The sequence below is a fragment of the Staurois parvus genome, unplaced genomic scaffold, assembly GCF_062004578.1.
Source record: "Staurois parvus isolate SC_StPar_1 unplaced genomic scaffold, SC_StPar_1.0 ptg000235l, whole genome shotgun sequence".
Taxonomy (NCBI): domain Eukaryota; kingdom Metazoa; phylum Chordata; class Amphibia; order Anura; family Ranidae; genus Staurois; species Staurois parvus.
This window is the reverse complement of record NW_028318031.1, coordinates 8,162,948-8,177,428: the sequence shown is the minus strand read 5'-3', so window position 1 is coordinate 8,177,428 and position 14,481 is coordinate 8,162,948. Positions and strand designations below refer to the sequence as shown.

General features: G+C 41.9%; 1 protein-coding gene across 4 annotated transcripts in view; it reads right to left on the bottom strand.

Annotated features, from left to right (window-relative positions):
• Positions 1–14,481, bottom strand: part of LPP (LIM domain containing preferred translocation partner in lipoma) — a 469,545-nt gene that overhangs the window by 69,686 nt on the left and 385,378 nt on the right. For all 4 annotated transcript variants that reach the window (XM_089680141.1, XM_089680143.1, XM_089680142.1 and 1 more), the window contains one exon: positions 13,382–13,551. In XM_089680141.1, coding sequence (XP_089536267.1) covers positions 13,382–13,551 — 170 coding nt within the window. The remainder of the gene's footprint in view (positions 1–13,381; positions 13,552–14,481) is intronic.

Genomic DNA, 14,481 nt, shown 5'->3' with positions numbered 1-14,481 from the left:
AGTACAACTGCATCTACTACTCTGTCGGATTATACATTTTTCTGCAAAAACAGTAAAGGCAGAGGAGGAAAAATGATCGTATTAGAAGACGCAAGGAACTAATTTAATTCATGATAAACCCAATTGAAATATTTATTGTCTGTAAAGCATGCTGGGAGTTAAAGTATGTTTATATTGTTCAGACAAAGTCTTTAATGTAGTTAGGCTCCACAGCTGAGACTGCTAGACACATGACTACATCTAAGAAAATACACTAAATTCCCATCATTCTCTATTCTACAGCTGCCCAGTAATTTTCAGTTAAGTGGGAGTTTCAGCACCGACTACTGAATTGATAGAAGGGGCAGAGCAAAGATAATCAATGCAAATTCAAGTCTGCATTATTTCCTATTAGGACCTGGAACTGTCATATGAAAGGCAATGAAAGTTAGTAAGGGAAGCACTGAGGTAGCCATATTGTTCAGAGGGAATTCAGCATGTTTCAGGAGGCAGAGCTGAAGCCTTCATAGAGAACATACTGCAGACGTACAAAAGTGAGTCTGACAGTTCAGGGTAAACAACCAGAACACATTTTATTACCCTGCACTGTAAGGAGCCTGCCTCTACAGAGAAGAAGAATCTGATATGCAGACAGCAGTCATTACAAATGATTACAGTCATTCTTTAAATCATTTACATGAACAAGAGCTATACAATGGGGTTCATTTATTGAAAAAAAAAAAAAACCTGGAGATGGTGCGTTTCTTAACACAGCCGGGTTACTCTCCATGATGCATTTTTTATTTTGCACTAACAATTATATTTTCAGAAAAAGCTTTCAGGGCCTACTCCGCTTGCACTGAAAATGTTAAACAAAATCAAAACATTTTTCAAGTGTTTGATAGACTTTTTGCTGTCTGTGTCACCTGATGAGATCTACCTTTACGTCCTGTCACTACAGATACCAGAGAAAGTCTAAGGCAGTGTTTCTCAACCTTTTTTCAGTCAAGTCACTTTTTACAAATTATGGACAGTCCCGGGGTACCCTTTAAAATTATGGACAGTCTTGAGGCACCCCTAGACTGTCCATAATTTTAAAAGGGCACCCCATTCTAAAATGAGAAAACTATTCTAATAATTTTATACAACGCAGCACCATCCATACATGTAGGACACCCAACATTAGAGGTGATTTATTCTTCCAAAGCAAATACACTTTTGCACACTGGTACTGAGTAGTATTCCATCATTTCTCTTCTTCCTCAGTTTTCTCCATCACTGAGCTAATGTGACCCCAGCACTGATGGAGAGGGGCAGCGGAGGGTCAAATTAGGATGCTGTGCAGGCAACTGACATCCTCCTTATCAACTGATGATGTCATTGGTTGTCAGGATTCTGGCGGTAATGGTGCACAATGAATCCTATGGCTTTGTTCTAATTAAAAGGCAGGCTTGTTCCACCCGCTAGCTTGTATACAAGTTTTGGGCAATTTTTAGACATTTTGCCAAGGCATCCCTGAAGAAACCTCAAGGCACCCTGATTGAGAAAGGCTGGTCTAAGGAAATATCTGTAAATTGAGGGGGAAACCCCTCTTCAACAGGTGCCACTACACTGTGTATCCCCACTGACAACAGGAATTGTTTCTTTAGAATTTCTCTGCATTTTTTGTCACATTGATTACCAGGATAGACAGGGTGGGGAATTCATCCCAGTCAGAGCGCAGCAATAATATATGACAGGTGTTTAAACTCTGACTCCAAAATGCAAAGTCTACACTATAGATATACTCTAAGGCCTTTTTCACATTTCACACTTTCAAATGAGCCTTTATATGCATGTAGAGGACATTTCTAAATGGTGCCATTGAAATGGAGCATTTACCTATGTTTAGGTGTTGTCGGTGTTATTTTCCTGCGTTTAGCTTCTCTATGTCAGTGTGAATGAGGCCTTCATGTCATTAAAAATCTGCCAACATACTTAAATAAGGGGAAACAAAGAATGTATTCATTGAAGGTTGCCCCACAGGTACAATGACAAAACTAACATTGTGTTTTTTCTGATTTATTATTTATTCTGTTGCAATCAAAGTGTGAGTGGTCCTGAAATGTGGCTGTGTGAATTTGATCCCATTCATATGTTACTCTGAATATAAACAGCTCATTGTGCAATTTGTACTTAGTTTGAACAATCAACTTTGATAAGACTATTCAGCTTGATTTATTTGGAAAAAATCTGTGCTCATTTACACGTGAGGATCAGGTCAATATAAATGTAAATCTTGCATATTTCAACCTTCCCTACATATCCCAAAGCATGGTATCAAGTTGAAAACTGCCTAATAAATGTAAACTGCAGTCTCCACAAAATCACAGACGCCATCTTCATGCACCTTATGATAGCGACAGTAGCCAGTTATGATGAAAAGGTGAGTGTCGATATCACTGCTCTTCAAAAGGTAAACCCCAGGTATTCACTATGCCCTGTGAATAGGCACTAATGTGTCACATATTTCACAGAGCCTGCCTTCTGAACTACAGAAGTGCTGAGAGGAGGAGTTTCAGGAGAGTCAGTATAGGAATCACTGACTGCAGGCAGCAAGGTACTATGAGGTACAGTGGGGCAAAAAAGTATTTAGTCAGCCACCAATTGTGCAAGTTCTCCCACTTAAAAAGATGAGAGAGGCTTGTAATTGGCATCATAGGTAGACCTCAACTATGAGAGACAAAATGAGAAAAAAAATCCAGACAATCACATTGGCTGATTTGGAAAGAATTTATTTGCAAATTATGGTGGAAAATAAGTATTTGGTCACCTACAAACAAGCAAGGTTTCTGGCTCTCACAGACCTGTACCTTCTTCTTTACGAGGCTCCTCTGTCCTGCAATCATTACCTGTATCAATGGCACCTGTTTCAACTTGTTATCAATATAAAAGACATCTGTCCACAACCTCAAACAGTCACACTCCAAACTCCACTATGGTGAAGACCAAAGAGCTGTCGAAGGACACCAGAAACAAAATTGTAGACCTGCACCAGGCTGGGAAGACTGAATCTCCAATAGGCAAGCAGCTTGGTGTGAACAAATCAACTGTGGGAGCAATAATTAGAAAATGGAAGACATACAAGACCACTGATAATCTCCCTCGATCTGGGGCTCCACGCAAGATCTCACCCCGTGAGGTCAAAATGATCACAAGAACGGCGAGCAAAAATCCCAGGACCACACGGGGGGACCTAGTGAATGACCTTCAGAGAGCTGGGACCAACGTAACAAAGGCTACCATCAGTAACACACTACGCCGTCAGGGACTCAGATCCTGCAGTGCCAGACGTGTCCCCCTGCTTAAGCCAGTACATGTCCAGGCCCGTCTGAAGTTTGCTAGAGAGCATTTGGATGATCCAGAAGAGGATTGGGAGAATGTCATATGGTCAGATGAAACCAAAATAGAACTGTAGAAACACAACTCGTCGTGTTTGGAGGAGAGAGAATGCTGAGTTGTATCCAAAGAACACCATACCTACTGTGAAGCATGGGGGTGGCAACATCATGCTTTGGGGCTGTTTCTCCGCAAAGGGACCAGGACGACTGATCCATGTACAGGACAGAATGAATGGGGCCATGTATCGTGAGATTTTGAGTGCAAACCTCCTTCCATCAGCAAGGGCATTGAAGATGAAACGTAGCTGGGTCTTCCACATGACAATAATCCCAAACACACCGCCCGGGCAACGAAAGAGTGGCTTCGTAAGAAGCATTTCAAGGTCCTGGAGTGGCCTAGCCAGTCTCCAGATCTCAACCCCATAGAAAACCTTTGGTGGGAGTTGAAAGTCCGTGTTGCCCAGCGACAGCCCCAAAACATCACTGCTCTAGAGGAGATCTGCATGGAGGAATGGGCCAACATACCAGCAACAGTGTGTGCCAACCTTGTGAAGACTTACAGGAAACGTTTGACCTCTGTCATTGCCAACAAAGGATATATAACAAAGTATTGAGATGAACTTTTGATATTGACCAAATACTTATTTTGCACCATAATTTGCAAATTAATTCTTTCCAAATCAGCCAATGTGATTGTCTGGATTTTTTTTCTCATTTTGTCTCTCATAGTTGAGGTCTACCTATGATGCCAATTACAGGCCTCTCTCATCTTTTTAAGTGGGAGAACTTGCACAATTGGTGGCTGACTAAATACTTTTTTGCCCCACTGTATGCAATCCTTAGAAATCAAATGTAAACAGCAGAAGAGAAGCAGCAAAGCATGCAGGGAATCCAGGAAGTTGTGGAAAGGGATGTCCAGCAGACAGGCAGAACTCACAACATGAAATTTTTTTTTTAAATAAACCTATATTATATAAAAAATAACTATTGTTTGTATTATTACAATGCTGATGTTATGAAATGAAAGTGTATTCTGTGACAACAGATCTCCTTTAAACCCACAAGTTACAGTAAGATCTCTATGTTATTGCAAGAAATAATAACATTTTGCTACAGAATGCCACTTGTAATGGCAGGAGAGTGATTATTCTTTTATCCAGTGATATTAAAAAATTCAGCAATAATTTAAAAAAGCACTCTGTAGTTAAATGCTTTAATGTAAAGGAACTACAGATTGCATGTACTTCTTAGCATGAGTTGTGTACAATAGGACAATTTTGTTCAAATATTCATGACTTTTTTAAGTTGCCATTTAAACAGAAAATACTCAAAACCCCTACATAATGGTCTTAATGATACCATTGAGCAGTTTAAATTGAAATTACAGAGTACTTGAAATAACACACTGACAGCACTTCTCATAAATTACTCTCTAAATATCGCACATAAAGGGGACATTTTTATGATTTTGCCACCAAAATCTGTAAATTACAGCTTCCTTTATTATGGCCAAAAACGGTGATTAAGCAGATTTTAAACTAATTGACTGACCTTGTTTTTTAACACTATTTATATTTTATGCATATTATGGAGTCTGTTTTTACTGCTAAGAGTTGTATTTGTTGAAACTTTCACTTGGATTAAAATCTCTGTACATTCAGACTAGAAAAAAATCCTTTTTAATAATATGTCTAACAAGTCAAACTATGTTACCATGCCAAATGCCGTGACAAAAGTAACCATTATTATTGGCTACTGAGCTTTAGTCAATGAAATTCACCAGAAAGCACAATCATGCTGCTTGATGACTAGTCATGCTAAAACTAAACTGCGTCTAGAACAACTAAAGCCTTGTTTGTGTGAGATCTGCAGAAAAAAGAAAATCAGGAGGGAAACATTTTTTCAACAAGGCAAGAATGACATGGCTTTATGTAGGCCTATCAAGGGTGTATATGCTGGCATGATCTGAATAGAACCACGGTGCTAAAGGTCTAGTTATTGATGTTTAATCCATTAAAACAGCGTGGACCAATTACAGCAAGCTACCTTTCACTCGTTTTGCTTTTCAAGCACACCTGGAACAAACATATTGCAACAACATAGAGTAAAAATTACTCTCTGTTGTTACAGCATTTGTCTTGCATCAGTGAATGTCTTATACTTTACTCCAATGGAAATTGTGTAAAGCCAAACAACTTTTTATTTTTCGTTTACATTTGAGGGCTATTGGACTGATTGCCTATTTTTGGTAGCTGGTTATTGACCTCCAATGCTTAAAGAAGCAAGGTAGTGCAGTCAGAAAAACATTACTAGGCAGGTTTGATGTAGTTCAGTACCATATAACAACACCTGCCACTGGCCTTCCCCAAGTAGTTTTGACGCATATTTGATATGAATTTAAAGAGCAATGTAAAAATATATGTTATTTTTAATAGTTGCACAGTGACTTGCTTCTACAGGCTACACAGGCATATTCGTTATATGGGATACAGATTATATGACTGAGCTAGAAAACTGTTAAAAAAAAAAAAATCTCTTGCCGCCAAACAGAGCATCATTTTAACCTTGTACTCATCTTTTCATAATGCTGTCTTTGGAAACTCGACAACTGGCTTCAGTCCGCACTTTTATCAGAAGTGGACTGTCTTTGTATCATTCCCATTTTTATGTGCCAGGTACTTGAAAACCTAAATGTGCTAAAAGTAATTAAAAAGGACACTAAATAAAAAGTTAAAATGAAAGTCATTTAGTTCCCAGGATTCCCAAGATTGAGCAAGTTGCACAACCTGCCTCTTTTCTTAGGGGATAAAGATATTAAGACCTGGTTCACACCTATGTGTTTTTAGTAATAGAATCAATCTTGTGAACTGCTATGTAAACAAAAACCAACTACCCGGGGGCGCATGCGCGGCTGGGAACATTGATGGCCGCATTCCTGTGAGCTCCGTACATCCCCCGACCTAAGAGACTCACCCACGGCGCACCGCTGCTCCATATTCGTCCCTGGGTGAGTCACAGTAGCAGGGCACCCAGCGCGCCAGACCTCAGTCCTATAATGGGGAAGATAGGGCGCTGGAAGCCCCCCTCCCCTCCGCCACGTGAGCCGCGGCCGTCACCGCTGCAGCGGTTCCTTCACAGGCCACAATCCTCGGCCTCAATTACAACAGGGATCCCACAGACGAGCTCCGACGGGCCCCCAGTGGCGGTCGGCGGTACTGCACCAGCTGCCTCTAGCTTCCTCCACAATGCCTCCACAATACAGCCAACATCCTCACTCCCAGGGATGAGCTCTGACGGGCCCCCAGTGGCGGCAGGAGGTACTACACCTGCTGCCTCCACAATGCAGCTAATCTCCTCACTCTCTCAGCACCAACATATAGATGAATCTGAATCCCAAATCCCTATAGAGGGGACAGCAGAGCATCCTTTGATGAGCCTTTCCTCATCCGCTCTCACTAATCTCCATGTCTCACCTGCCCTCACGATATCTACGCTAGAAGAAAAATTGCAGGTATTCTTGCGCAATATTACCGCCACTATTGCCGCTGAAGTGGGCAAATTAGCCTTGGATCTTCATGGAGAAATAGCGCAGATTGGGGAGCGTGCAGATCAACTGGAGAATAAATTTGATGAATTGGTGCAATACGTTCATGTCTTGGAGGAAGACAATGCGTACCTGAAACACACCATGTCCCAAATTCAGCTCCAGCAAGAAGATTTGGAAAACAGGGAACGCCGGCAAAATGTCCGTATTCGAGGTATATCTGAATCCATTGCCGATTCCCAACTTCGTCGACACCTCCTGTCTTTCTTCACCACAACCGCGCCCTTGGTCCCAGAAGCAGAGTGGCGCATGGATAGGGCTCATCGTTCTTTGGGTCCCAGACCTGCTGACGGCACCAGACCACGTGATGTCATCGTCCGCTTCCATTTTTTTGAGAGCAAGGAAGCCTTGTTGGCCTCTGTACGCAACGTTCCCTCCCTGGAATTTAAAGGGGACCGGCTTCAGCTCTTTTGTGATCTTTCTCCTATTACCCTGGCTAAACGGCGAGCGCTGAAACCACTCACCACGCATCTTCAACACCTTCGTATCCCTTACCGCTGGGGTTTTCCCTTCAAGCTGGTCGTCTCCAAAGATAACGCCCAAGTTATTCTACGTGATCTTTTTGAAGCGGACTCCTTCCTGAAGCAACTGGGATTACCCCCCCTGCCGGACGACAATGCCTCACTACCATCTACGCCATCTCGTCCTTCCGCCACCCCCAGCAAGATCTGGACACCAGTTCGTAGGGGCCGGAAGCGTCCTTTCTGTACTCCACAACGCCCTCGCCCTGCTCGTTGTAGTGATGATCCTGCTTGATGTTTTTTTTTTTTTTTTTTTTTTTTGAGGTGTTCTTCAAGGTTGTATCCCTATCTCCTCCCCTCTCCCCTTTCCATCCCCCCTCCTTTTCTTCCCCCCCTTTCCCCCTCTCCCTTCTTTTCCCCACCCTCCCTTCTTCCTCCCTTTTTTTCCGTTTTATTTTTGCGCTGGGTGCCTTTTTATGCTGTATCTTTTTGGCCGGGTTTGCCGATTTCTATGTTCCGGTTGTCATGTTGCCCCCGATCACGTCCAGACATTTGCCTGGACGACTTGGGAGCTGATGTCTTTCCCAAGTTCATATCCATACGGATATCTATGTTCTTTATTGTAATTTTTTGGGTTTGTCCATTAATGTTATTAGTTCTAATGTTTCATGTCCCTACTGTTCTTAGATTTGCCTCATCGATGCTATCTCCATTATTCTTTATCTGGGTTCATTTGCTATTTGTATGTTTATCTAATGATGGCTTTACGGTTATTATCGTACAATGTCAAAGGTCTTAACTCCATCCAAAAACGGTGGATGGCTTTGAGGGAATTTCGATCCTCAGGAGCAGATATTATTTTTGTCCAGGAGACCCATTTCAAGTCGACTGGCTCATTTCGTTTTGCCTCAAGGTTTTTCTCCCACTCCTACTCAGCTTTTGATCCCACTGGGAAAGCCGGAGTGGCTATTTTGATTCGGACACACTGCTCCCTTCGGGTCATTTCCTCCAAAGTCGACCCACGGGGTCGTTATATCATTTTGGAATGTATGTTTGCTGGTTCTCCCCTTATCCTGTTAAACTTGTATGCCCCGAACGCAGGTCAATTACATTTCCTCTCCCAAACCCTTGCTAGACTGAATGCCTTTACCACACCACATATGATCATTGGAGGTGATTTTAATTTAATCATGTCCCCCCACAAGGATAGGAAAGTACTATTTGAATCCGCCCCCTGAAGCGGCAGTGTTCCTCTTCAAAATCTTTTCGCAAATTGATAAGGGAACATCGTCTCTTTGATGCTTGGCGGATCAAACATCCCCTTCATAAACAGTATACTTTCTACTCCATCCCTCATCGGAGTTTCTCCCGCTTGGACCACTTTTTTATCTCTTCCCCCTTACTCCCTCTCTTGGTTTCATCCGAAATCAATCCCAGTACATGGTCCGATCACGCCTCTTTGTCTCTGAATCTTTTCTTCCCTGATTCTTTACCAAAAGCTTGTCATTGGCGTCTCAATGAGACCTTTCTCACTACTGCCCGTTTCCGTGAAGAACTCTCTCGGGGATTGGATATGTACTTCCAAGACAACGTTGGCTCGGTGACTTCTTCCTCGACACTTTGGGAAGCCCACAAGGCCGTTTTCCGGGGAATATGTATCTCTATAGGCTCCCGTTTGAAAAAGTCCTCAGCCAGTGCCAAGGCTTCTCTCATCCACCAATTATCCTCGGCTGAGCGTCAACTGCTAATCAAGCCGTCCATAACCCGTCTTCGTAGGGTTACTTCTCTACGCGACCAAATCAAAGCTCTTGACTCACATAGAGCTGTGCAATCACTTCTTTGGGTCAAACAGAAATTTTATGAATTTTCCAATAAGCCCCACCGTATGCTAGTCAACAGGCTTAAAACGCAATTTTCTTCCTTGTTACCAGACCATCTTCTTCAATCAGATGGTACACCTACATATGACCCTCATGTAATGGCCTCACTTTTTGGATCATATTATAAGACTCTCTACAACTGTTTAACCCCAGATCTCCATCCTCCTTTTTGTAAAACGTCATTCGATGCCTTCTTTGAGTCATTCTCTTTGCCGCAGATATCACCTTCTGACCTTTTGGCCCTTAATGCCGATATCTCATCTGAGGAGCTGTATGATACGATTAAGCAGCTCCCTTCTCACAAATCACCAGGACCCGATGGCTTGCCTTATTCTTATTACAAGACGTTCATAGGCATTTTGGCCCCCCATCTTCTCTCTTTGTTTCAGGATCTCTTAAGAGGTGTCCCCCCTCAGGCTGATTTTTCACGTGCATATATTTCCGTTATCCCCAAGCCTGATAAGGATCCTACAATTATCGCCCCATTGCCCTGTTAAACTCTGATTATAAAATATTTACTAAGATTTTGGCCAATAGGCTTTCCCGATTCCTCTCCAAGCTCATACACAGGGACCAAGTGGGCTTTGTGCCCACCAGACACGCAGCGGACAATACCAGGAGGTCTATTGACCTGATCGACCTGATTAACAGAACTTCATCCCCTGCTATATTGCTGAGTTTGGATGCTCAAAAAGCTTTTGATCGCCTTAGCTGGCCCTATATGTTTATGATCTTGGAGAGATATGGTTTCCGGGGCCCGTTTGTGATGGCCCTGAAGGTCCTTTACTCCTCCCCGTCCTCAGAGGTCAGATTGTCTTCATTTCTTTCACCTTCTTTCAGGATGTCGAACGGTACAAGGCAGGGGTGCCCACTTTCCCCTTTACTGTTTATCCTCTGCCTAGAGCCGCTGGCCACTGCCATTCGATCTAACCCTGACATACGAGGGATACATTCCCATGGGCGTGAATATAAATTGTCCCTATTTGCAGACGATATCCTTCTTACTCTAACTAGTCCTTGCACCTCTCTTCCGGTTCTTCATAAAACCTTACAATTATTTGGGACCCTGTCAGGCTACAAGGTAAATACATCCAAAACCGAAGCACTCCCACTTCATATCCCACCCGACATGTTAACCTCTCTCCAAGCATCTTACCAATATCGTTGGTGTACCCACTCGCTGAAGTATTTGGGTACCAACCTTACTTCCTCCTACCATTCCATATATGAGGCTAATTTTCCCCCCCTATTTGTTGCTATTTCCCGTTCCTTAAAAGTTTGGGACACCCTACCCATTTCCTTTCTTGGACGTATAAATGTTATAAAAATGACCGTACTGCCCAAACTTTTGTATCTATTTGCAACTCTCCCCGTCCCCATCCCTATGTCCAAGCTAAATTCTATCCAAAAATCTCTCTTACGTTTTATTTGGCACAACAAACAACATAGAATTGAACGTTCTGTACTCCTTTCTTTACGCTCTAGAGGAGGCTTGGGAGTACCGGATATTGTGACCTATTACTATGCCACCCACCTTCGTTTTTTAATCTCCTGGTCCACCAGACGCCCTTCTAACAAATGGACTGAGATTGAAACCTTACAACTTACTCCGACCCATTTATGCTCTCTGCTTTGGGATATGTCAGCGGTGGCCATCGCTTCTCACCGACACCTTTTACTTGGACCCATGCAATTCTCCTTGTCTATCTGGAAGAGATGCAGGGCTAAATTCGCTTTGTCCTCCGAGTGCTCCCCTCTGACTAATGTTCTCTTTAATCCCTCCCTTCCAGATAGTTTGTCCTTACACCGAATGCTCCCATGGGCCTCAGCCGATCTTTTCCAACTGCGTCATCTGGTCCATCCCGTGACTCGGAAATTTAAATCATTTTCCGACATCCAAAAAAATACCCAAATACCTCCTCAGCACTTCTATGTTTATTTGCAGATACGCCATTTTTTCTCCACCCTGTCACCCTCATTGACTCTGCAGAAGCCTACACCCTTTGAGCGCCTGTGTATTCAGGGCCCACATCAAAAGGGCACAGTCTCCAATACATATAAGCTCCTGCTAGATGTCCCTCCCTTAACTATTGATACCCATCGCTATATGCGTAAGTGGTCCCAATTTCTCCGCTTTGACATTGACTTGTTGCAGTGGAAGAAAATATGGGAGAACGCATCCAAATCCTCTATGTGTGTAGTTTATAAGGAAAATGCTTACAAAATCATAATGTTGTGGTATCGAACCCCTGATGTGCTCCATTCTTGTAACTTGAGTGCTTCTCCTGCTTGCTGGCGCTGCGGGAGGGAAACCGGCTCCCTTTTTCACATTTTTTGGGATTGTAGGCTTATCACTCCCTTTTGGGAAGAGGTTTTGGCCTTATTACAACTGGTATTACATTCCTCTCTCCCTTTTGAGCCTCTTTATTTTTTATTGGGCCTGCCCTTTCCAGGTCTCTCTAGACCATCGAGGAGACTCTCTGTGCATATTTTGACGGCGGCCAGGAGAAGCATTCCAATGAGCTGGCTCTCCCCTACACCTCCCTCAATGTTGACATTATTTAAGATTATTGCAGATATTAGGAAAATGGAATATCTTACCGCTTCACATGCCGATTCTATAATCTTATTTGAAGCTGTGTGGAACCCGTGGGATGTTTACACCTCTGGTCAACCTGCTTGACTTGTGCGGACTTGATCATCCTTCCAATGTTGCCCTATTGTCATTGCATACTGTTATTTTTCTACCCATGTTACTAGCATCGATGATCCCTTTGTTTTTCTTTCTCTCTATTTCTTTTTAAAATGTCATGTATGTATATACATGTGGAAAATTTAATAAAATGTTATTCATAAAAAAAAAAACCAACTACCCCTCTAAGTAACAAAAAAAAAAAAAAAAGCCGCCAAGCACCAAATGCAAATCTCATATACCTCCGCAATGACAAAAATTTATTCAATGTGCAGCACTATAAAGTGTACGAATTATTATATACAGGGCAAAATAAATTAATAGTGTTATTTTAATGCATAAAATAAATACCCCTATACATTTCATATCAAATCATGGGCTAAATTCATATAATGAAATAAAATAAAATCATGTGCTAAATTCATATAATGAAATAAAATCTAGATCAATCATATAAAGTGCTGTGATTGAAAAAATATAAAGTCAGTGAAAAACACAAATTCTATACTTCTTGTAAACCATGCCACCTTCCTTGCTTGATCCTTCTGCATACAGTGATCAAACCACTACCTGGTGTGCACTCACCATATATATCTGACTCACATCACTGCTTGGTCAAATGTAGCTTTTTGTCCCTTCTTGGACACCAACAATGCAGACTGTTGTTTCAGACCAATGGACACACTCTGCTCCACTCCTCCAGAGTCACTCTATCTCATGAAAATAAAACTTAGGGCAGGTCCACTGTTAAGCGAAGCATATACGGTAGCTCTCTTCTCTGCAACCTCAGCTGCTGAAAAGTTTTCGCATCTTCATTTGGCTCGGAGCCAATTATATATAGTATGTATTTCCCATCCAATGTAAACATAATCAAGTGATCTGTGTTGTCCCTTCATTGAAATTTATTTCCATGGTTTACTTTTAAATGCTGACTTAACATGGGCAATAATCATGACGTGAATTTAAAAGGGAATTTAATCCTATATTGTTTTCCTACAGCACAACAAGCCTGCTGTTTGCATTTGCCAAGAATTTACTTGGTCTAATGAAATGGCTATGTGCAGACCCTAAAATAATGTAGAGCCTGTAGAGCTGTCACAGCGGAGGAGCACTGAAGGTCATCTAAAACAAGCAGAAAATGGATAACATCAAGAGCAAACTGACTATGCAATAAATTTACCTCTGACAATGTGAGAAAGTGAAAAAATCCTATTTGTTCTTTAGTCAGCAACACAACTCCAAGCTCTTCTGTTAAGACATGTTAAACATTCCTCTGGACACAATAGAGCATAATTTACAGAAAATATGATTTATTGATGATTTCTTTGGAAAAATATGTAGAGAACAGCAGCTAGAGAATGAAGCAGGTAGAGATATGTACTTACAACGTAGCAAGGCTCACAAAATGCCTTCTTGTCCACAGCATAAAAGGGCTGCCCACGCAGTTTGCTGTTGCAGGTCATGCAGGTAAAACAATCCACATGGAACACTTGGTCCATAGCAGTACATCCAGTGCCCTCTCCTACGACATTTTCTCCACATCGAGCACAACGACCTGAAAGCAACAAAAATTACACCATGGTTGAAAAGAAAACCTAGGTTGAAGTGAATGTTTAATGTCAACCAAAAAAAAACAAAACAAAAAAAAAAACAGAGAAACTGAGAGCTTAAAATAGCATTAATTTTCTATATTTGTTAATTTTCCACATATTAAAGAAACAAGGAAAAATACATTAAAGGATATTTTCACCTTTCACGTTATACCCATAATACCCACAAGACCTGTCCCCTGCACTTGCTCCCGCCCTATCCCCCCATGACAGCATACAGGGGATCTTCTCCCCACACCCACTGTCACATTTTGAAAAAGCGCGGCTGTACTAGACTCTGCCCTCATAGCCACGTCATTCATTCACAGCGATCTGTACCTTCAACCATTGCGACAGATGGCTTGTAGTCCTCAATGAACTGCAACGGTACTGATAAGCACTCGCTTAGTTCATTCACAAGCCCTGCAGCTTGTAAACAGTCAGCCCATATCGGAGGTATGGGCAGAAAGAAGCAGGGCTTGTCTGCAGAAGCTTGACATTGCATCACTGATCACAGGGGCAATGCTTCTGATCCTGAGGGAATAATTAAATGCAGGTCTTTCTCTGCAAAAATATGCGCAATTACTATTTTTTTCCCAAAAGATGAACTTAGCATTTATGAGGACAATACTGTCGTTCATACAATTACAAATACAAGCGTGCCACAACTGAGTGCATAATAACTCTGACACCCCCTAGTTCGCTGCATACTTTAAAGGCCCGTACATGTATATGGTGAACAAGAAAGTAACAAACTATACCTACAAAGTTGGTTTTCACACCACACTGCCTTATATAATCAAATCTATAAATGTAAAGATAACATTAAACTTTATTGCAAGCAGGGAGTCTGGAAATATTTAAAGTGTGTTTTCATTTTGAATTTTTCACAATTC